Source organism: Mastacembelus armatus, chromosome 4, assembly GCF_900324485.2.
Source record: "Mastacembelus armatus chromosome 4, fMasArm1.2, whole genome shotgun sequence".
NCBI classification, from domain to species: Eukaryota; Metazoa; Chordata; class Actinopteri; order Synbranchiformes; family Mastacembelidae; genus Mastacembelus; species Mastacembelus armatus.
Window position 1 is genome coordinate 26,593,533 of NC_046636.1, and position 21,820 is coordinate 26,615,352.

General features: G+C 41.9%; 1 protein-coding gene across 2 annotated transcripts in view; it reads left to right on the forward strand.

Annotated features, from left to right (window-relative positions):
- The window catches only part of xpr1a (xenotropic and polytropic retrovirus receptor 1a), a 56,103-nt gene that overhangs the window by 23,595 nt on the left and 10,688 nt on the right, over positions 1 to 21,820 (forward strand). For both annotated transcript variants that reach the window (XM_026305036.1, XM_026305037.1), the window contains exons 4-10: positions 16,245 to 16,346; positions 19,331 to 19,551; positions 19,638 to 19,787; positions 19,872 to 19,955; positions 20,595 to 20,676; positions 20,863 to 21,050; positions 21,415 to 21,594. In XM_026305036.1, coding sequence (XP_026160821.1) covers positions 16,245 to 16,346; positions 19,331 to 19,551; positions 19,638 to 19,787; positions 19,872 to 19,955; positions 20,595 to 20,676; positions 20,863 to 21,050; positions 21,415 to 21,594 — 1,007 coding nt within the window. The remainder of the gene's footprint in view (positions 1 to 16,244; positions 16,347 to 19,330; positions 19,552 to 19,637; positions 19,788 to 19,871; positions 19,956 to 20,594; positions 20,677 to 20,862; positions 21,051 to 21,414; positions 21,595 to 21,820) is intronic.

Consider the following 21,820-nt stretch of genomic DNA (forward strand, 5'->3'; position numbering starts at 1 on the left):
TTTTGTTGTCTCTGTCACCCCACTCACACACACACACACACACACACACACACACACACACACACCCTCTCACTCACCCAGCACCCTCCCATCACCTCCCTCCTCATCACCCATCCTCCAACCACAGCTGCAGGCTCTTTCATCTGCTCTGTTGGATGAGGAACGGAGGATGTGTGTGTCCCTGTTTGTATCAGTCTTCTGTGTGTGTGTGTGTGTGTGTGTGTGTGTGTGTGTGTGTGTGTGTGTGTGTGTGTGTGTGTGTGTGTGTGTGTGAAGGTCACCACAGGGGATGAACAGCAGCAGAAATACGAACATCATCAGCAACTTTTCACCTTCTGTGTTGTAATAGTGACTGGACCACCATGTTCACATTATTTCTGCTGCAGACAAAAACGGTGGGACGTGCTCTAGAGCTGAGTGAGATCAGTTTGGCCCCTGGTGTCCCTCTAATTGGCATTAGAATGACATTAGAATACTAATAACCCCAATATCAGTCAGAGAGGTCCCTGCCGATGAAATATCAGTATTGAGAGGTAGCATCACAAAACACAGTGCTTGACTACATCTGAGGTTTTCCTCCAACTTTTTAATCACCAAGTGAAAAAAAATCAATATTTTTGTTGTAATAAAAGGTTAGAACTTAATGAGAGAAAGAAAAATGCAGACAATTTTTTAGAGCTATGCCTGTTAGAAAATGATTGAGAAATACTTTTGAGATGCATTTTAAAAAATAATTTTAATTTCTCTGTGTTCAGCTTCTCAAATGTGAATGTTTTATATAACCTTTGGATTTGGGGCTGTTGGACAAACACATCTGAACATATAATCTATGAAACACTTGGAAAGACATTTTTCACAATTTTCTGGCGGTGAATAGACTAAAAAACAAATTTATTCATCAAGAGAAAGTTTTTCTTATTCACACTAAAAATAACAAAATAATGTAAGTATTTTTTTAAAGGAACAAATTAAATGGTTGTAGCTTTTCAAATGCTTTTCTGTTTAATACCATTGTCAGTTTGATATATCAGGATTTTAAGGAGCAGGCTGGACAAGATAATAAATATATAAACTGTATAATGTTTAGATGCAAACTGAAATTATTGCCAGCATCAGCCCTTTAAATGCGTATTCCAGATAGGCTGAAAAACTCAAAATTGTTAAGACAAAGGAAGAGATTGTGTTCTTTTTTTTTTTCATCTTATGTTGATGTGTGTAATTGGACGTGAAATCGGCCTAAGGATTTCTTGTTAAGGATTTTCCAGGGGGAGAAGCAGAACATAATAGAATTCCTTAGATTGACATCCAGCTGTATTGATGGTAATACAATACGTAACCGTACCCATTACGGGGCCAGTGCATTCAGTAATGCGCACATACATGTGTACCACACACAAAAACACACACGCAGCCTCATTAGGAATTGCAGAGGAGGGACCAGACCCTCCCCCTTCATGAGCTGAACAGAAGAGAAATGAGATGAAAGGTGGTTGGACAGACAGTGAACATTAAAAACCAAAGCGCTCTGGTCATTTCCTGTGATAGTGCACGACAAGGGTCCTTTTAGTGGTAAATACATTTAATAGGGATTTAAGATGCTTTTTTTTTTTTTTTCATAGCATGTAATTTATTGTTTTGTTGTAGAATGCCAGAGGTCATTTAAGGGACAAATGACCTTCGTCTGACATTTTAATTCATTGAGGAATTGTCTTAAATTCCCAGCAGTTTTCTTTTTCTCAATATTGTATCATCCTTCTCTGAGCAGACGCCTTGTTTGTCACTTGCTTTGTTTCCTGGCCTCTATCCATCTCCCGCTGGCCCCAAGGCTAAAGTTCACTCAGCTATAATCACTCCTCTTTAGCCTCCCACCCACAGAGGACCTCTGGACTGTCAGGGTTACCGATCAGCCTGTAGAAGCTCCGCAGAACTTTGGGTTTCTTTGCAGGGTCATTTTTATAGGAGATTTAAATATTTGCTGATGTGGACGCTAATATACTAGAGACTGAACCTGCTCTTAAATAAAGTCACAAGTGCTTCTTCCCTGAAGTCTGTGTTTGCCTGAAGCATCATACAGGCAGCTTCACACAAGCTCAGAGCTTCACACAAGCTCAGTGACATGTTGCTGATCACACACCTGATGAGTAGCTAAAAGCACATGAAGCCCCGTCAGTGAAACACTGAGCCGTCTGTGGATTTGTCTTTAACATAATCAGATGTTCGTTTGGTAGCAGGCTATTAACTTTATTAGTGTACAGATAGAAAATCAACACTTACTTGTGTATTTTAAAAGACATGTTTTTACTAGCATAGATATATTGTGTAATTTACTGTGTACAGCCAATAGACTGTGTTGTTAAATTGTGTGCATCCATTACTTCATTCCATTGTGTGGTATTTCTTTCATTGACTGTGTGTTGTCACTAGTCTGATATGATCATGCTACTAACTGGATAACTGTAATTAAGTGTAAATAATTTCTCTAAACCTTTAGTGAGACCTCTGCTGCTTAAATAAAAGCCCATGTAACCCTGGAGCACAGCCAGCAGCAGGGTTGTAGACCCAGCAGGACTGTTGCTGCCACATCCATCACCGTACGGGTGTTTGTGTTGAGCACAGCCCGGCTCGGTGGCATTTTAGGGGCCTTAAAGGACAGCTCAAGCTTGCCGTAATGAATAACCCATCAGCTAGGCTGCGGCACCCAGCCGCCACACGGGCCCTCCCTGTCACATCCATCATCTGCTCGGAGGGCCGCTCGGCACGAAGGGGGAGGGCTGCTTAGCCAAAGGATTGGGGTACAGGTGTGTATCCACAAAGAAGGCGTCCTGTTTTTGAAGGTCCTGCTAGAATCTACTAACCCTGGGGTTAGAACCAGGTTTGACTACTTATTAAATATTTAATTTTAAGAAGTAGAAAACGAGTAATGAACAAACGAAGGAAGAAGTAGGGAGAGATGAGTGAAATATGGGAATAGGAATGTCACTGAGGGGTGGGAAGATGGTGGTGTGGGTGTGACAGGGAGAGGTTGTCCTGGTCCAGAGGGGTTTGAAAGACACAAAGCACTCCCAGAGGACCCTACTCCATCAGCCTCCTCGCTTTTAATACAGCCCTGATTAAAGTCACACACACACACACACACACACACACACACACACACACTTCCCACAGGTATTCTTAGATCCATATGGTCACACCCCCTGTGATCTGTCACATGACCAGCTCCCATGGAAACAGAGACAAAGACTTATTAGCATAGTTGATACGTACCGTATATCTACTGTACAAATATCTACAATCAAACAATGGGCTTTATATTAGCATAGTTTTGATCATTTAATCTGGATGTTAACATACAGAGTTTAAGGGAATCAGTCAATATTTGTGAACATTTGCTTCTCTACTCCACAAATAGCACCTCTCGAGTCTGATGTGTTAGGTTTATAGGCCTTTTTTGATGGATAACGTTTGTTGCACTTTTAGTATTTACTGGATTTATTTTGGTAACCTTCTCATCAAATCAGAAAACACAGACAGAATCTGAAGTTATTTTTCTTTCTCCCACATCTCTGATATTTCCTCAAGTACAGCCAGAAATTTCAGGCCAGACAGGAGGTAGAGGTGTTTTTTTATACACTCTCACTCCCAGTGGGGCCTTCAGTGTAAAAGGCTTTTCATGTTGCTGTGCCAACAAGTGCCTGGAGTGTCGATTCCACGATGTAAAGGGTTTGTGTCAATCTAAAGGTTGAATATTATCAAATCCGTGGTCTGTCTGTGGGAGTCTGGACATGGGAAATGAATCCTGTCCCAGCTGTTTTTGAGCAAGGCATTTTATTCTGCTCTTCTAGAGAGCCCAGAGCTATGGCTGTATGTAATTTAATTCTTGGAAAATAATAAACGTGTAGCTGTGCATTTGCTGCCTTTTCATGTTAGATGCTGAGTACGTATATGTAATGCTTTGTAATGATTTCCTCTGCTCCCGTTTAGGAACATACATTCAGCTTAATTTGTTTTCTGGAAAACTAGGCCTGCAATGCTGTTTTATGTGACCATCTATCATGGACAGTTGGCGTGTACTGCCTCTTTCCTCTGCTCAGTGCAGCCTGGCCTAAACAGAGATCAGTGTATTGATTTCCAGGCACACAGAAAAGGGCTGTTGCTTGCCATGCAATACAAAGGTACTGAGTAGGCCTAATCAACGCCTATTGATTATTTTTCACTGACCGCTTCCTTCTGGTGTGTAGTTTCTGTTCAGCCTGTGAAACGTGGCTGTGCATAACTGGTGTTGTGGGGACACTGTGGGGACCACAAACTGTTTACAGACTCGCATTGTGAGGACTCGGCCTCCCTTGTAGGGACTGGCACTGCATATTAGGGTTTAAGGTTAAGGTTTGATGTACGTGTGTGTGTGTGTGTGTGTGTGTGTGTTCTCTTAAATAAAGGAATAAAATTACTATGAAAGAGTAACGGTGACGTTAGATCTGATGAAATAATGAACACGTTATCAATCATGGTGCTATCATAGGGGCATATCCAGACATGAGTGCATGCACATGCAAACGTGCGCAAGCGAAAAAGGAACACCTGCTCATTCACATGCATGCACTGAGCTGCACAGAGATGTGAAAGCAATTGGCTGTAACAGAGGAGAGGCCAACTCCCGGAGTTGGTTGCTAATGGCTACAGGATCCAGGGGAGCGGGGAGAGATGTCGATAATGACAATGTCACTCCCAGCCAACCAGCTCTCTAAAATGGGACAGGACACACACACACACACACATACTCAAACGCAAATGCATGTCTATTGGTGCATGTATAGTTCAGATAGGCACGTACACACCCACCCAGGCACTGAAATGGAAGAACAATTTTCTTACAACCAGGTGGCTGTGTGTTATTATAGCAGTCAAAAGTCACTCAGCTCAGGTCCTGTGTGAATAAAGGATTTGCTCTCCTATTTTGCACTGCACATACTGGAGTCAACATATGATTTCTCTAAAATTTTCTTTCAGCAGAAACTAGTAATGACTTCTGCTGCCTGCTTTCTGTCAACAAATTGCCTCCTATCTTTTCAAACACGCCTTTGTCTTTAGCTTTTATTACACTATGCCATTGTTTTGGATCCTGTTGTCTTGGCTGTGAGAACCTGCTCTTTTTATTGAGGCTAGCTTGTCCTCCAGTGTATTGCGTCTGCTTTGCTTGTGAGACAGTTAATTTCCCATCAGCAGTGGTGGCATGTGTCATTCCATTTTCCACAACAGCTTCTTTGTTTCCTTAGAACTACCTTTACACAATTTGAATTTCCACTTTACATGTGGGCTGTGCAGTGGCCGGCGGGGGGGGGGTTGTCTCTCAGTACCTGGCTTCCTCCCACAGTCCGAACACGTGCAGGTTGGGGTTAGGTTGATTGGTGACTCTAAATTGCCTGTAGGTGTGAATGTGAGAGTGAGTGTGATAGATCAGTGATCTGTCCAGGGTGCACCCCGCCTCTCACCCAGTGTCAGCTGGGATTGGCTCCAGTCTCCGCTACGACCCTGAATTGGACTAAGCGATATAGAGAAAGGGTAGATGGACCTTTAAGTGCAGGTGCCTCATTTTGCTGCTGTGATATTTTTAGCACACTATCAGCTACACTGGCCAGAGAGCTCCTCTGACAACACTCTGCATATTTCCAATGTAACAGCAGGACCAGATTACAGTGGTGCTGATGTAGATGACGTAAGGTCATGCAAAGCCTACAGGACCTAATCAGCTCTGCTGTTCAGATTGTGCTTGTAGACACAGGATAAAATGTTAAATGCCAAATGTCATTAAATGGATTGAGACAAAGCAAATTCCTTGCCAATCTCTAACCAACATGCTTTATTTATTAATGTGTCGTAACATTTCTTATTCCCCTTGTTCAGCTGCTGAAGTGCATATTAACCTAAAAATGTAAACCTTTAGGAAATAGGACCCAGTTTGACTTTACAGCTGCTCTTTCTGACAGTACATTACTGTTGTTGTTTGTAGTGCAGAGCAGCCACAAACTGGCTCCTGATGGCGTCGCCTGTGGCCTCCCAGTGCACACAGGGCTCTGTTAGTTTCTGTATGTATGTCGTGAGTCTAGGACGCTGCCCTTATTCCTTCCGCTTGGTTGCACAGTGATAAACAGAACAGGCTTAGTGAAGAAGAAAGGCTGGGAGATGAGAGGGAGATGTATTCTTAGAGAGGAAGAAACGATGATCAGACACCTAAGGTGGCAAAAAGAATCAATGAAGCAAGAGATGAGAAGGTCCATTCCTCCGTCCCACTGTAGCATAACGGTAAAGTAAGACATCAGTGGACAGATTGGATGATGATTAATATCAGTTTGCTTTACTCTGACTGCAGAACATCAACCTCATTGTTAACTTAATAGGCCGTGACCGTACAGAGCATCCCTGACTAATGGGTTTAAAGGATCCTGAAAAGTTTATGATTTTTTTTTTTTTATCCTCTAGAGGAAAAAAGCTTTAAAGCAGGACAAGATTAAGAGAATTGATTATCACATGGAGAAACTTGTAGTTTTTATCATCACTCTCCCTTTGTGTCCCCACCTGTATCTTTAGTACCATAAACATATAAGGATTCACTCTCTTTCCTCAGTTAAGATGAAGTTTAACATTATAATACACAAGTAGATAAATTCCCTTCAGGCTCTTAGCATGTGCTGCCAGTTTACACTGTGGTGATGATACCTGGTGTTTTCTACCCCTTCATTCCCCTCTTTCCTTGATACTCCTCATCGTTTGTCTTTTCTGCCTTTTCTAATTTTTAATTAGGTTCCACTTGATATAACCTTCATTTTTCCAGCTCACTGACTAAATGAACACTTTTACAGAGGTCTAGCGTTTTTCGTCTCCGAGCTCTGTGTTGCCATACTGTGGTATTTTAGAGTACTGTGACTGTACTCTAAGTTTAGTGCTACAGTGGCACCACAGGAAAAACTAATACACTGCATTTGTACACGGACTGTTCCTTCAGATTCAGAGGTTTATTTACATAACAGACTCACTGGCCATTTGTTAATTGTGATAAATCACATTGACAGGCATTTTAACATGCAGATATCACGTGTTTCAGAGAAGATTCAAGCGGTGACACCCTTGATCCACTTCATGTATAGTGCACAGGATAATTGCTTGTATTATACCTTTAATATTTTCACCTGACAGTAACTACAGTCTTTTGGTTGTATAGGTAACTAGTTGGTTAGAAATTAGGTAAAAAGGCAGTGGATGTTATTGGGCTGTTATCAAACAGGAAATATTAGTACACAAAAAGGGTTTTGGTTTAATGGATATTTCACATTAGCCTATTTTTCATTTAAATGTATAAATCTATACTGGAGACTCTTAGAGGAGTCATGTTACACTCACCTTGCAGGCTCCACACCGACTGTTCCCGGTGAAATCAGACCTGATCTCTCTTAAGATTAGATTTGCTTCAATTAATGTTGTGTAAGTGATTTGTGCGGCGTGCAAACCTGCACATGGTTTGCATACTGAGACAGTGTTACATGTCCACATCCTTTATTGGACTGCTGCCACAGGAATAAAGTCTGCATTATCCGAGACACTGAAGGCTGCGTATAGAAATGTGATATTAATAATAAATATCACATTAAAAAGCTTCCATTGAAATTGCTTGGAATGAAGAGCACAGTCTATAACATGTTGATCAGAACAAAGTTTGCTCAGCTCAGAGAACAGGCTTAATGTGTGTTTCATTTTAGTTTATGAAATTTCTGACTGTAGCTCTGGATCTCAAAGGGCTTAAGATGTCTGACAGAGTTTGAGAGACGTGATTGAAGCTGCACAGTCCAGACGAACATTTTCCCTGCTTAGATGAATCAGACAGCTCTTATTTCACACTGTTATCGGTTTGTCTTTTCCCTCGGTCTTTATCTACCTGCAGAAAGACGCAGGAAGCCTGTGACACTGGCTGAGAAACTATCCTGATCTTCAAGGCCCTGTGTGGCGCTGTGAGGAGAGAGCGAGAGAGCGAGCGAGGTCTAGGCCAAAGCTTTCCTTCACTCTGACTCTCAGAGATAACGCTTCACAGCTGCAGCTTAGTAAAATGAGCGGAGGCTGGGAAGAAAGGAGCGAGAAGGAAAGAGAGAAATGATAAAGACAGAGGATGATGGGGAGAATTGCACAGACACTGACTTTTCTACTGACCTCTTTAGAAAAAACATCAGGACTAATTAACTTTCCCATCATCCCCCTGGTCAGCACTAATGCATTCTGTGGACGTCCTGTTTGTCCACCTGGAAGAATCTGTGGCCTGTTTCTCCTCTTGGTCAATTCCACCTCGTCTGACTTCTTCCCTCCTCTGCCTTATTCTCATTTAGTCTGATCTGTGCTTTGAACCATGGCCATTTATCCCTGCACTGAACTGCACTTTGACTCACTATAGTGCCTTTAGTTTCAGCTGTTTGCTGTCCCAGGTGTGTGTGTGTGTGTGTGTGTGTGTGTGTGTGTGTGTGTGTGTGTGTGTGTGTGTGTGTGTGTGTGTGTGTGTGTGTGTGTGTGTGTGTGTGTGAGGGTGTGTGTGTGTGTGTGTGTGTGTGTGTCTTACATCTAACATGGATGTGTGAACTGTTATGTCTTAATACAGACATGTTGAGCATGATAAACACATCGAAGTCTTGACATACAGGACACAGTTTTTTGGACATGGGCACATTCTCACACACACACACACTCCCTCTTTTTGTTTTTGTTGTTTTACAGAGATTATAGACAAGACATTGAGTCTGTGCAACAACAAACGTGGACTACTTCATGTGCGTCCAGTGAAACTTTGCCTATTAGATGGTTCCACAGCCTGATGCTTCAGCAACTTACTGAAAGTCTGGTTTAAGGGTTCACTCAATTACTGGACAGGCCGCACAGTGAAAAGTACCTACTTAGTGGTGAAGTTACTTTCACTGCAAAGATATTTTACTGTTGTGACACGTCAAAATATCTTTAAAGAAAAAGACTGTCACTACTGTGAGCAATTAGTTGTATGATTTCAGTACATTGCACAGATCTCCAGCCCAGTGTTGTTGTTATTTAGTGTTGTGTTGTTTTCTACTTTTAAAGTTGATTATTTAACTAGATTTTCAAAAAATGTTTTCACTCTGTCACTGTGTGCTATTGATCTTTGATTGATCGGAAAATTAGCTATTTCAGTGATTTCAAATTGTAGGCAGTGTTCAAAACTGTATTTTCACTCCTCGCTCTTTTGACCTTTCCTGTGTCACTGTTTCCTGACGTTTCCCCCTCTTTATCCTTGGTTTTCCCTCAGCGTGCCTGTCATGATGAACTCCAGTGTATATTCCAGTGTATCGGGGTGTTATGTGCTTTTCATCTGGTCCCCAGGATCATTTCACACCCTGTCTGGCCTCTTACATTTACTCTTCTCATCTCATCAAGTATTCACTTGGCTGCTGCTAATGCTCGTATCACATGTGCCTCTCGCTTTCTATCACCTCCTCTCTGTCCCACACACACACACGCACACACACACACACACACACACAGCAGATACTTCTCAGAATGTGTCAAATATGTGCTTCTATCCATGATATGGGGTAAAGTAATAACTGGTGTACTTTATCTGCTTAGCTTGCAGTCTGAAAGTAAAAATAGTGCACAATGGATTGGGAGCTACAGTAGTTCCTCATCCTGCCTGCGGTCCTTCCAGGCTGGCAGTCTAGCCCAGTGAGTGTGCATTCATAATGCTCCCCTGGCCTCGATGAGAGAGATGATTGGTAGAATTAATTGTGGCTGGAGGGTCGAATGGGAATAAGTGTGAAAAAAAAAAAGGCGAGATGGAGAAATGGAGGGGGTTGTCTGGCTGGTTTTAGTGTGGTGTTACTTTCCTCAGAGCCTGGCACTGGAGGATATTTAGCTTGTTTTATACACTCACTCTTTTTGTCTCTCTAGATTAATATTAGCCCAGAGTTAAGTCAAACCTATTCTGTTTTATAGCTCAGGTTGTCTTTCTCTTTGTGATTTACACCTGTGTGCTTGCAGGAAGAGATAAGCAAAGCTAATACTGCAACAATCCTAATGTAATGGCCTCCACAGCTCCCCTGACAGTGACAATATCAGAGCGTAGTTTATTTCCTGCAGGGAGGTGTCATTAAATGGGATCCGCGCAGTTTAAAAACAAGGACACTCAATTTGTTTTTGTGTGCCGGGGCTTGTTTCTACTTGTGTGGGGCTGTTTTATTGGACTGTGAGCAGATAGATGGTGCATCCTCCTCTTTCTCCTGCCTTCACTGTAATGACAGATGATATCTGAGCTGCTTACAAACAGGAAACTGTTGCTTTCTCTCATCTCGGTGTCTTTGCACCTTTTTTGTCTCGACAAATTTAACAGGTTTTTCAGCATAGAACAGGTGGTATTAGCAGAATATAATAAAAGTGGATCACAACAACAAATAGAAATTTTGTTAATTGAAAACTTAACCAGATAAATCTGTTACTTGCAAACAACTGAAAACAGGGTGACATGTATGTGTTTGTGTCAGAGGGCTCTGTCTGTGTGAGGGATTTATCTACTGGGTTTATGGGGTCGCATCATAGCACGCCTGTATGGGAATATAGGAAGTTGGGGGGTGGGGAGTGTGTGTGTGTGTGTGTGTAGGGTTTCAGGGATGATGGTAGTTGGGTTCTGGGGAAGCTTTCTCATCATTTATTTATACAATCTACAGAAGAAGGGGTTATCAGAGAGAGGGGGCGGCCTCCTACAAGCTGCCCTGGGAATACTGCAGGTCAAGAGTTGTTTTTCTAGCTACCAGCACAGTTCTTTGTCTGGAAAAGCGAAGCTAAAGCACAAACATACTGCACTGGATCTTGTCGTCTTATAGCTTGATGCACCAAAGTATGTCTTGTTATCTCGAATACAAACCCCCCTGGTAACCCATGATGCACCTGCATCTTTTGTATTTTAATGTTAATATTGAATTTACTGAATTAATTACTAGATAAAATGTGCTTGCTCTTTTTTATTGTATACCAAGTTGAATATATTTCCATTGTTTTGTTGTTTGACCAATAGTCAGACAAAATAAACAGTTTGAGTTTTGGCTTTTAATTTAAATTGAAGAGGCTGATTTTAGAATGACTTGGCTAATGACTAATTTTGGCTCATTTATGTCTAACGAGCTCAGAATGACTTTATTGGAAAGTGGTAGCAGAGGGAATGTCGGGGGAGAATTCATTTTTGTAGAGCTCTAACCAGCAAATATTTTGTATTAGTTCATATTAGATAAATGACAAATCAGATCATTTGTTTATCAAGTAGTTGAGGTGTGAGAAAACCTCAGTGCTGCTGGCAGTTATTCAGTTTCTTAATGGGATTTATTGTAGTTAAATGTTCCTAAATCTAATGAAATCATCTATTGATTTTTCACTGCCTTTCAATCAATTATATCCTTAAAAGTAGTTATGACACGATTCAAATCAAAACCTCTCTGCTGCTCTGATCTCTCAGCTCGTGTTGGATGGAAATCTAAACAGTCTGAACACTCTCACACACAGGTCTGTGTATTTCTCATAAGGCAAAGGGTAAGAGTGACACTTGAAGTGTAAGTGCTAAGTACAAAGTATGTCGTTGAAATACACACAGAGTAAACGAGGCCATATATCACCACACAGCCCTACAGGGACAGAACCATTATCCCCTCCTGAGGAGCAGCTCTCATCTCCTCTTTGGCTTGACCTCTCTCACACACACACACACACACACACACACACACACACACACACACACACACACACACACACACACGCACACACGCACACGCACACGCACACGCACACACACACACACACACACACACACACACACGCACACACTTTGTTCTCACTGCTTGTAAATGCAATGATATAATCATGTTTGAGTAACAGTGAACTCCCTGCAGTGACATTCATTTAACAAGTAGTTATGTTATGTCTAAGACTGTTGCTGACCTTCGCGATGGCTCAGTTTTCCATCCTGTTTGAGCAGACGTCTCATGTTCATTTTGGTTTCACTGCTAAAAATGAAACGGAGCAAACAAACAGTGCCGTTGTCATAGTTGTTGAATTTAAGCCAATTTTACAAATCTCCAACAAATCCTTTTCATAAGAAGAAAGTGAAGAAACTCTTGGGAAGGTTTCTACTAGAGGGACCTTCTTCCCAGGTTTGAAGGTGTCTGCAAATATACAAATGATGGAAAAAAGAATACCTGTCTTAGACACTGCTCGTTAGTGATCAAGAAAATTCTCCAACAAATTGTTTTTTTAGGACACACACCATCACTGAACATTACAGAAGAAATAAATGACTGTAATACTGTAACAGGGCGAATCACATGTCTTCAGCATGTCAATCATTACCGTTTAGAGGTTAAACTCAGGATTTTTCCACAAGACTTTTCTGAATCCACTTTCCAGAGCAGGTCAAATTCAAAAGGCGTCATAGCTTCCGTATGTTCAGCTGCTCCTCCTCTTTCTCATGTGTTTCTGTGCTTGGTCCATTTGTCAGTCACATTTTCTATCATCCATTAAGATGATAACAGCCATAAAGTGATTAAAAAACTTCTCCTCTTCCAATCCACCAATTTTCCCACTTGTCTTAAGATGCTACAGATACCAGAACACCAGTGAAACACATTGTTGACGAGGAAGGGCTCTGAAAAGCTACACATCATCCGGGCAGAACTTTTTTCCTTGTGCAGTGTCTGACAACTATTGTGTGATTGGTCAGAAATTTGAAGTGGGCGTGGTTAATGGCGGAAATGTTGTCATTTTTCCGCTGGCGGTTGTCATAGCAGTGGATAGTTTTGAGCCGGCAGGTGAGGAAGTATGAAAATCTTTCCAACACGTCTTGAAGGCACGTAAAGACACACAAATGGCTAATAAGTCGTGGAAAGAGGCAGCCCGAACGTCTTGTACTGTCGTAAAAGATGGATCCGATATCTGGATTGCAGTTTTTGCGAGATTCCCACAATGCTTAGTGGGCGTGACATGCGCTGCAGTGGTAGGGACTTCCCAGGAGTTCTGCACTTGAGTTTCTCATGGACCTGATTTCCATTGAATCTCTCTCATTTCTCATGATGTCCAAACTTTTATCTACCTTCACATCCCTTCGTTGGACTCTAGGACGCCGTCTCTGTTGTCACCCATCCAGACTAGCAATAATGAGAATCCACACTGTGTCGCTGAAAAAGAAGCTGTCGGCTTTACGTGAACTCTGGCACCGTATATTAAATTAAAGACAGTAAATTGCACAGTATTTTTCTGGCTATGTTTTTTCATAATTACATTCATGCTGCAGTACAGTTTATCTTAGGAGGCAGATGATACGTTAAGACGATGTAACTGTGAGATGTTAATGATGCTCATTTGTGCTAATGCTGGTTATGGGTAAAATGTGTGGCAGGTTGACTGAACCGTTTCAGCAGCAGCATCCAAGCTTCAGTAAAACTGTGAGGAGGAATTCAGAGATGAACTGCCTCTACCTTTGTTCCTACACATCACACGCCTCACACACATACATCTATGAACTGTGCAGCTGTGTGCATTCACACACACACACCTACACTGTGCACCAGGTCAGCAGGAAACAAAGACACAGGTGGGCAGTATCATTTCATAACCTCTCTTCTCCCTGCAAACTGCCCTCACACACTCACTTTAATCCTGCAAAAGTCTGCTCCTCCCAACGTTAGAGAGTATCCAGGTGAAATATACTAAATTTATATATATTCCTCTAAAATCTCTCTGTACGTGTGAGTTACTGATTGATCGTACAGTGTTTTAAGAACAAAAATTACAGGTAATGACATTTTCCTGTTTCTGTTTTTTGAGCTACAAGAGTTTTGGATTAAATTAAATCTAATTTAATTTAATTTAAATCTAAAACCTGATATTTTCCAAAAAGAAAATGTTAAAAATGTGATTTTTGTGCCTGATTAAATGACATTAGGTGGTTTGTATAATTCCAGCAGTTTCAATCACACACAGCTGTTTAAACTGTCTGTTGGACTCTCATAAATCCTCAATTATCCAAAATAGTTATTCATATTAAAGCATTTTAGTAACTGACAGTTATTTCTTGGACACATCAGATTTATTTTAAAGGTAGTGTCAGGTGGACAGGACACACACAATAGATATTAAATCACCCAGAATTCAACATCTGCTTCCTTTCCTGTTACTCTGCATCTGTATCCTTCAGTGGGATGTTCATTAGCAGATTACATGAAGACTCAGTCTGAGCCTTGCCCTCAGGTCTAACTAATAGAATATGATAGACCATTAGTCATTGTGCCATGGCACGCTGACTAGAAGGTGCTCAGTCATCCAGCTGCAGGTGCTGAGGTTGTTGGGCTCTTCATGGTTGTCCTGTAGGGCTGAGAGAGCTGTGACTGCAGCTCGGCTCGGACATTGACTGGAGCTGCGAGGCAGACTGGAGACCATCTGCTTTATTTCCTGTCTCTTATTCTGCTTTTTGTTTTAGTAGTTTAATCACCTCCTCCTGCTTTGTCTTAGTTGCTTTATCTCTCCCTTCTATGAATCCACATTGGATGCTCTGTTTCATTTATATGTGGTATTTTCACCTTTTCTAACACTGGACCCAAATAAAGTCGATGTTGATCCTAAATGGATGTTTGGTACATCCTAGTTTACAAAGTTAACTACATGTTGTCCTATTTTTCCACTCTTGTGATTACTTTAACCACCAAAACCCACAATGCTGTTATTATGTTTTGGACATTTAATAAGCTACTAGGACTTTGACAACCAGTGTGTGTTTCTTACAGTTCTCATACACCTACTAAAGGCAGTGGTCATTACTTATGCACTATAGTATTTACCCTTCAACACTATACTTTGTGGCTATTTCGCTGTTTAATTAACTTATAATTGATTATCTCAACACTTGTGGAGGCAGTTTCTCATTTCTTTTTCCTGTGAAGCTGTTTGACTTCAAATCTGCTGTTGAACATTTTTTCACCTTTTCATTACAGGCACCCATGCTGAAAATGTAGGCTTGTGTGTGTGTGTGTGTGTGTGTGCGTGTGCGTGTGTGTGCATGTGTGTGTGTGTGTGTGTGTGCGTGTGTGTGTGCGTGTGCGTGTGTGTGCGTACGTGTGAATAGAGCGGTGATATTGACAGGCTGCTGCCTGGGGCGTCTTTTTCCTATTACTGTGTGAGATAGAAAAGCTCTACATCCAGCACTTGCTATCTGGGCTCACTTTATATAATATAATGTGTATAAACATTGGATCAGACACTGTATCACCTTTAACCAGCAGAACCCACACTGCTGTTGTTTTTGCTTTGAAGGAACGTTGTCATTTGACATTTGGTTACTGGTCATCCAGCAGCTCCAAATGTGGACAATATTTCCATTCCTGTGGGAAGAAGAAAAAAGGCACACTGTTTTTAAATCATTATGATCTTTGATGAATGTATCAGACATATTTAGTGCATATCTAAGTGAGTATAACAGCAAGACTGTGGGTGTCTGTGTGTGTACAAGGTATGTGGAGCTAACTGACCAGTGGCAGCAGGCTACCTGATACCTGACAGAGTTTAAATGAGGTGGAAGATTATTTGAGACAGAGCATCAATGCTGATTGAATTGGCTGGTCCTGAAAAAGACATGCAGGGTTTTGTCAGACAGGAGAGAGACAGAAGGAAGCTGTTGATCTAATTGTAAGTCTGAATGGACGTCTGTTCGCCTCGCTGCTGAGGAACCTTAAAGGAACACACCGAGGTGGTGGAAGATCGGTAGAGCTGGTTAAGTCATCTAACAGGTGATGACTATTTACTGTAGACACAAAAATGAACAGCTGCACATCGAGTCATGTTTGCAAGCACTTTGTTTTGGTCGGTGCCTCTGAATGCACCGTCTACACTTTAACAAACACTTTCACCCACAACACAACCTCAAGAACTTCAAGGAGACTCGTACCACAACCTGAAGACAACAGGAAAACAACAGTTTGGGGATTTATATCAAATGTTATCATCTAACAAATTATAGTTAAGACATATCATAGAGGAAAAAAACTATTGATTGTCACCCAAGTATAAACTCTGCTGAGTCATTTCTTCTCAGCAGTGTGCACATCTGTATGAATGTGAACCACAGTCTTTGATGCATAGACCAAGGATTAAAATGTGCAGCAGTACAGGTTTCCTTTAGCACCCAGCTAATCACGTCTGTTTTTCTCCAGTCACAGATGAAGACACAGTGAAGAGGTACTACGCTAAGTTTGAAGAGAGGTTTTTCCAGACCTGTGAGAAGGAGCTTCTGAAAATCAACACGTTCTATTCAGGTATTTCTTTTTCCGGCTGAGCATTGATCAATACAGACTGTAAAATCACAGTAATCACAGTAACTAAAACTCAGTGTTACAGTGTGATCTCAATGATTTGGGTGCGGTGTATAATAATTCTTGCAGAAAACACTGTTATCGAGTGTTGTACAGTGTTTTGCTCACAGGGTATTTCATTTGTATTGAGCTGCCTACTTGTGTGCATTGTGTTTAATCTTGGTCACTTGGCCAGTAGCAGGCACGTTCAGGCGAGCAGGGCTGCCTGTGTGTATTTCAGGGCACAAGGGAGTATGTGTGCCACGTAATGTGATATATGTTGTGGTATTCTGGTACCAGAAGGCTGCCTTCTAGTCTTCGTCAGCTCCAGGGGGAGATTGTGAACCTGAAGTCAGGCAGTGCTTCCTCTAGAGGGTGTTTCTGAAACTGCAGACTGTAGGTCAACAGAGGGCCAAGGTTGACTGGCAAGATTGTCTCAGCTCATAATTATGAGACACTGCTGTCAGAAAGATGGCTGGAGCAGCAAATAAACTGTGTATCACTACGAGGCTGATTTATTGAACTAGGAAACTGTGAACCTCCTCAGCTACAAATACACTGATGTTAAATTCAAGGGGCTGCTTTCCTGCAGGCGACCTGGTAAGGACGTTTAGTGCATGTTAGGCAGGTTCCCTGTGGGTATTGGTAGCACAGTACCTCTGTGGGGAAGACCTACAGCTGTGAGCACAACAGATCCTAACAAATAATCAAGTGACTTAGCAGCTTGTGGCCAAGAACCTGTAAATCCTGGTTGTTCATGGAGTGTCAGGGTATCATTGGGTTACTGACACATGCCAACAGCTCTAAACCCTGTATCTTGTTAAATCATCCTTCATTGTCCTGATCCATTTGCTGCTTGGGCCAATTGTTCAAATAATATAATCTGGATCAGAATTTGTCCAGGATCAAGTAATCCATATTATTTTTGTGCCAGTTTTTCAAAGCAACCTGGAATGGGATCTGTCTTATGCAGGTAACCAGTCCTCTAAGTTGGACTACAACTAACTATGTATTTTTGTCAGGTTTTGTCAGACAGGAGAGAGACAGAAGGAAGCTGTTGATCTAATTGTAAGTCTGAATGGACGTCTGTTCGCCTCACTGCTGAGGAACCTTAAAGGAACACGCCGAGGTGGTGGAAGATTGGTAGAGCTGGTTAAGTCATCTAATAGGTGATGACTATTTACTATAGACACAAAAATGAACAGCTGCACATCAAGTTATTCATCAATTAATTTGCTCAGGAGAGAACAGTAGGTGAAGATTGGGGTCTATTCTAATCATAATAGTCCAATCATGCATGCTTCTGTCATTATGATTAAAGGACAGTGAATCAAACAAGCACTTAGTGTGATGTCTGATATGTCCAGTGCTAAATATGATGTGATATTGACAGCAGCCACATGACATCAGTGTTACAGTGAGTCTCCTCAGCAGATTATTTATTCTCTGCTCATGGGAGGATGCAGTAAGCTCTATCTGATGCTGGTGTGCGTGCATGTGCTGTGTACAACAGTGATTTGAAAAAGCTGGTTAGTTTGTCAGAGTGAGGGAAGAGATGGAGGTGAATTGTGCTGACTTTTCATAAGACGCTCGTCAGTATCTCTGTCTGAAAAAGGGTCCTGGCCATGTCTGAGATCTATCATCAGATAATGTCCTTTCACGCTGCCTTTCTGTGAAAGCTAAGGGGGAAAAAATGACCCACTAAACCTACACCAGTGGAAATCTAAACCAGCAACACCTGCTTCTTTCAGCTTCATTAACCCCACACAGATGAACCGTCCAACCATGTTTTCTGATGTGAGCTACCACTGCACTCCCATATTTTCAGATTTAATCTGGACCTACCTGTGGCAGACAGTGGAGGTCTTGTCCTGCTGCTCTCATGGGTTCAGAGTGTCTGTTCAGACAGACAGTACGAGTCCAGTAGAAGGACGACCGTGAATTTAGATGTCCAAGAAGAGCTTTGGCATTCTTGTGAGGACAGGTAGCGTCGTATTTGGAGGATGTGTGTGCTCAGACAACAAAGCATGAAAGCCACCATGGAGCCGTCCACATCACAGAGCTGCTTTTCCCACTGTAAGACAGGAGAAGCAGACTGATGAAGCCCCTGCTCCCCAGACGTTCAGGCTGGCAGTACCAAATATGTACAGTGGAATTTAAAAACACAGTTTGTTTCCATAGTTATCTAATATTAGTTGAGCCTGACAATATGCCCAATAACCAGCCGTAGCATTGGTAACTGCTAATCAAAGCAACTGTATATTGGGAGTGATGACTGAGGTTTAATATTTCTGAAAAGTTGATGAAATTCAGACTGCTGACCCTGCACTCCCTCTTTCTGCCTCGTTGCCTCTGGTTGTACTGTATTAACCTATGTCTGACCCAGATTATGGTTCTTCGCTTGGCAGCGAGTAGACACAGTCTGTTCAGCCTAATAGTCTCCATGATGTTGCTTCCTGGAAAAGACAGGAGAGGAGAGAAGAATGAGAGGAGGGGCTGCATAGAAAGCTTTTTCTTTATTTTTAAAGCTGGCACCTTCTTTTGTAGCTCATTACAGGAACCAGTCCTCTACTGGGATCAGCTGGTTGATGTCCTTTGTCAGGCAGCAGACGAAGTGAAGGTTCTTTATTTCCTCCTTCAGGCATAATGTATAGAAAACACAAGGCACAGTTTGTTTTTAGTTTATGTGTCTGTTAATGCAGAGCTCATGTTTATGCACTTTAACAATATTTAATCAAATTGAAATCATTAGTACTAAAACTATGTAGGATAACAGTGCACTTTAACTACGGAGTAGTCAGTCTATGGTGTAGAGGACTTCAGTTTGTGTTGCACAACCTCTAAGGGTGGATGTGCTCATTTTAATATAAACGAGGTGCAGTATGGGCAATAATGAGCTACACAAAATACCTGAACCACCTATTTACCTGTCACCCTTCCCGTTGTAGAAAAGCTTGCTGAAGCCCAGAGACGTTTTGCCACGCTGCAAAATGAGCTGCAGTCTTCACTGGATGCACAGCGTGAGAGCAAGGCGCCGCCCAGCCTGCGGAAACGCAAGACAATGTTCCACCTGTCGCAGGAGGAGCGATGCAAACACCATAACATCAAGGACCTGAAGCTAGCCTTCAGCGAGTTCTACCTCAGCCTCATTCTGCTCCAGAACTACCAGGTTTCAGCACACACAGGCATACATTGATTCCACAGAATAAATCTTCTCAGGGAAATCTTACATTAAATAAATGAACCTGTCAACAGAACCTGAACTTCACTGGGTTCCGCAAGATCCTGAAGAAACATGACAAGATCCTGGACACTCCTCGCGGGGCTGACTGGCGTGTGGCTCACGTGGAGGTGGCACCTTTCTACACCTGCAAGAAGATCACACAGCTCATTACAGAGACAGAGGTGCTGGACACAGAGATGTTGGTGGAGACAGAACATGTGACCTGAAGGTCAAAAATGTCTAATTGTTGTTGTTTGTGTGCACAGACTCTGGTGACCACAGAGCTGGAGGGAGGAGATCGTCAAAAGGCCATGAAGAGGTTGAGAGTTCCTCCGCTGGGGGCGGCTCAGGTCAGACATGCAGATATCTCTTAGGCTGCACTCACATCATCATCATCATCATTATTTTTATTTACTTATTTATTTTTTCTCATGGGAAGGGAAACCAGATTTTGTCTTATCAGATTATTGGCCCTCTCCTATGTGGTCCTAGACCTCGTCATATTCTGATTCATGCAACCTCAGTCAGACCGAAATGCGTTCTTCTTATTTATTATTTAGAATTTGACATCTGTGCCTCCTTGTGTTTATCTTATTCTGGTCATGCTGACGCTGGATTAAAAACAATAAGGTGTGAAGGGAGATACAAAGAGGGGAAGGAGATGAGAGAAAGCAAGAGAACCTATGAGAGGTTTCACTATTGATTTTATAAGTGCCTTTCCATTGTTGCACACAGACAGGACATTTTTCAAAAATGATGATGAGGCTAGTGGCACTTTGCCCCCTGTAGTACATGTACTGCATTAATTACTGTAATGTCTGACTTTTAATTTTACTACATGGCTGTTAAGCTCTCCATCTGCCTCTAGCCTTACATGGAATGATATATTAATATATACAGTATATATTAATAGTGTCTGTCTTTTAGAGGTATAGGAACTGTAAATCTATACAGCATTAACCCTTTGTGTTGCTCTTCACTTGGTTCAGCCTGCTTTAGCCTGGACAACCTTTCGTGTCGGCCTTTTCTGCGGCTTCTTTATAATTCTTGCCACCTCCTTCATCCTCTCTGGTAAGTTGCATAAACATTTGGATTTCATGCTTTTTTATTTTTTAAGCCCTTATATATTGTGGTTTTAATAAACTTTTTAAGAGGGACCACGACTGGGAGACTAGGCTTTTATAGTTTTTATTCCCAAAGATTTGTTTCCAATCAATTCAAAGTTCAAAAGCAGGAAATCAACTGTGGTTTTATCAGGTGCTGTGTTCATCCGCCTCAAGAACGTGTGGCCTCTGGTGCGGATCTATAGAGGTGGTTTCCTGTTAATCCAGTTCCTCTTCCTGTTGGGCATTAACACCTATGGATGGAGACAGGCCGGAGTCAATCACGTCCTCATCTTTGAGATCAATCCACGAAACAACTTATCTCACCAGCACTTGTTTGAGGTCAGAGTGAGCAGTTATTTCTGTTACTGAATAAAAGTCTAGAGTCTTCGGAAAATAAACTTTCTCTCTATTATGAAAGCAACTGACTGCTAATCATGTCATATTAAGATATGCAATGGGAGAGGATTTTACCGTTTGGTCATAAGGGTAATCCAGATTCAGGAAAAACATTAAAATGTAAAACAAGGTGATATCATTCAGCAGAGACAATGAATATCTAATATCCACAGGGTTTTATTTCTGCTCTGTAAATCACAAAACACAAAGTAGTTTGCTCTGATTTATTCAGATTAGCTTGTTAACTGTGATGTGTCAAAGGAGCCTTCTTTTAACGCCAGGCTCCTGTTTCCTCCCTCTGCTGCAGATTGCTGGTTTCCTGGGTGTGTTGTGGTGCCTCAGCATCCTCTCCTGTCTCTACTCAGACTACACCTACCTCCCCATGCAGATCAACCCGCTCATCCTTTATGGCTTCATGGTGCTTTTCCTCATCAACCCCTTCAAGACCTGTTACTACAAATCACGTTTCTGGCTCCTCAAACTGCTGGTTAGTCTGCTCATTTATCTAATGGCGTATTTCTCAGTCTGCTGCTTCAATTGACGCCCATTAATCGTACACACTAATAAAATGTGTCTGGCTGTGGTATGTTTTGTCAGGAGCTAAACTGTGATTCGAATTGAAAGTTCATGTGTCACAGACATGTGTTGACTGTCGGCCAAGGGACCTTTTCAGTGTGGGGCACTGAGGACTGAGTTTGGTATTGAAGGAAAAG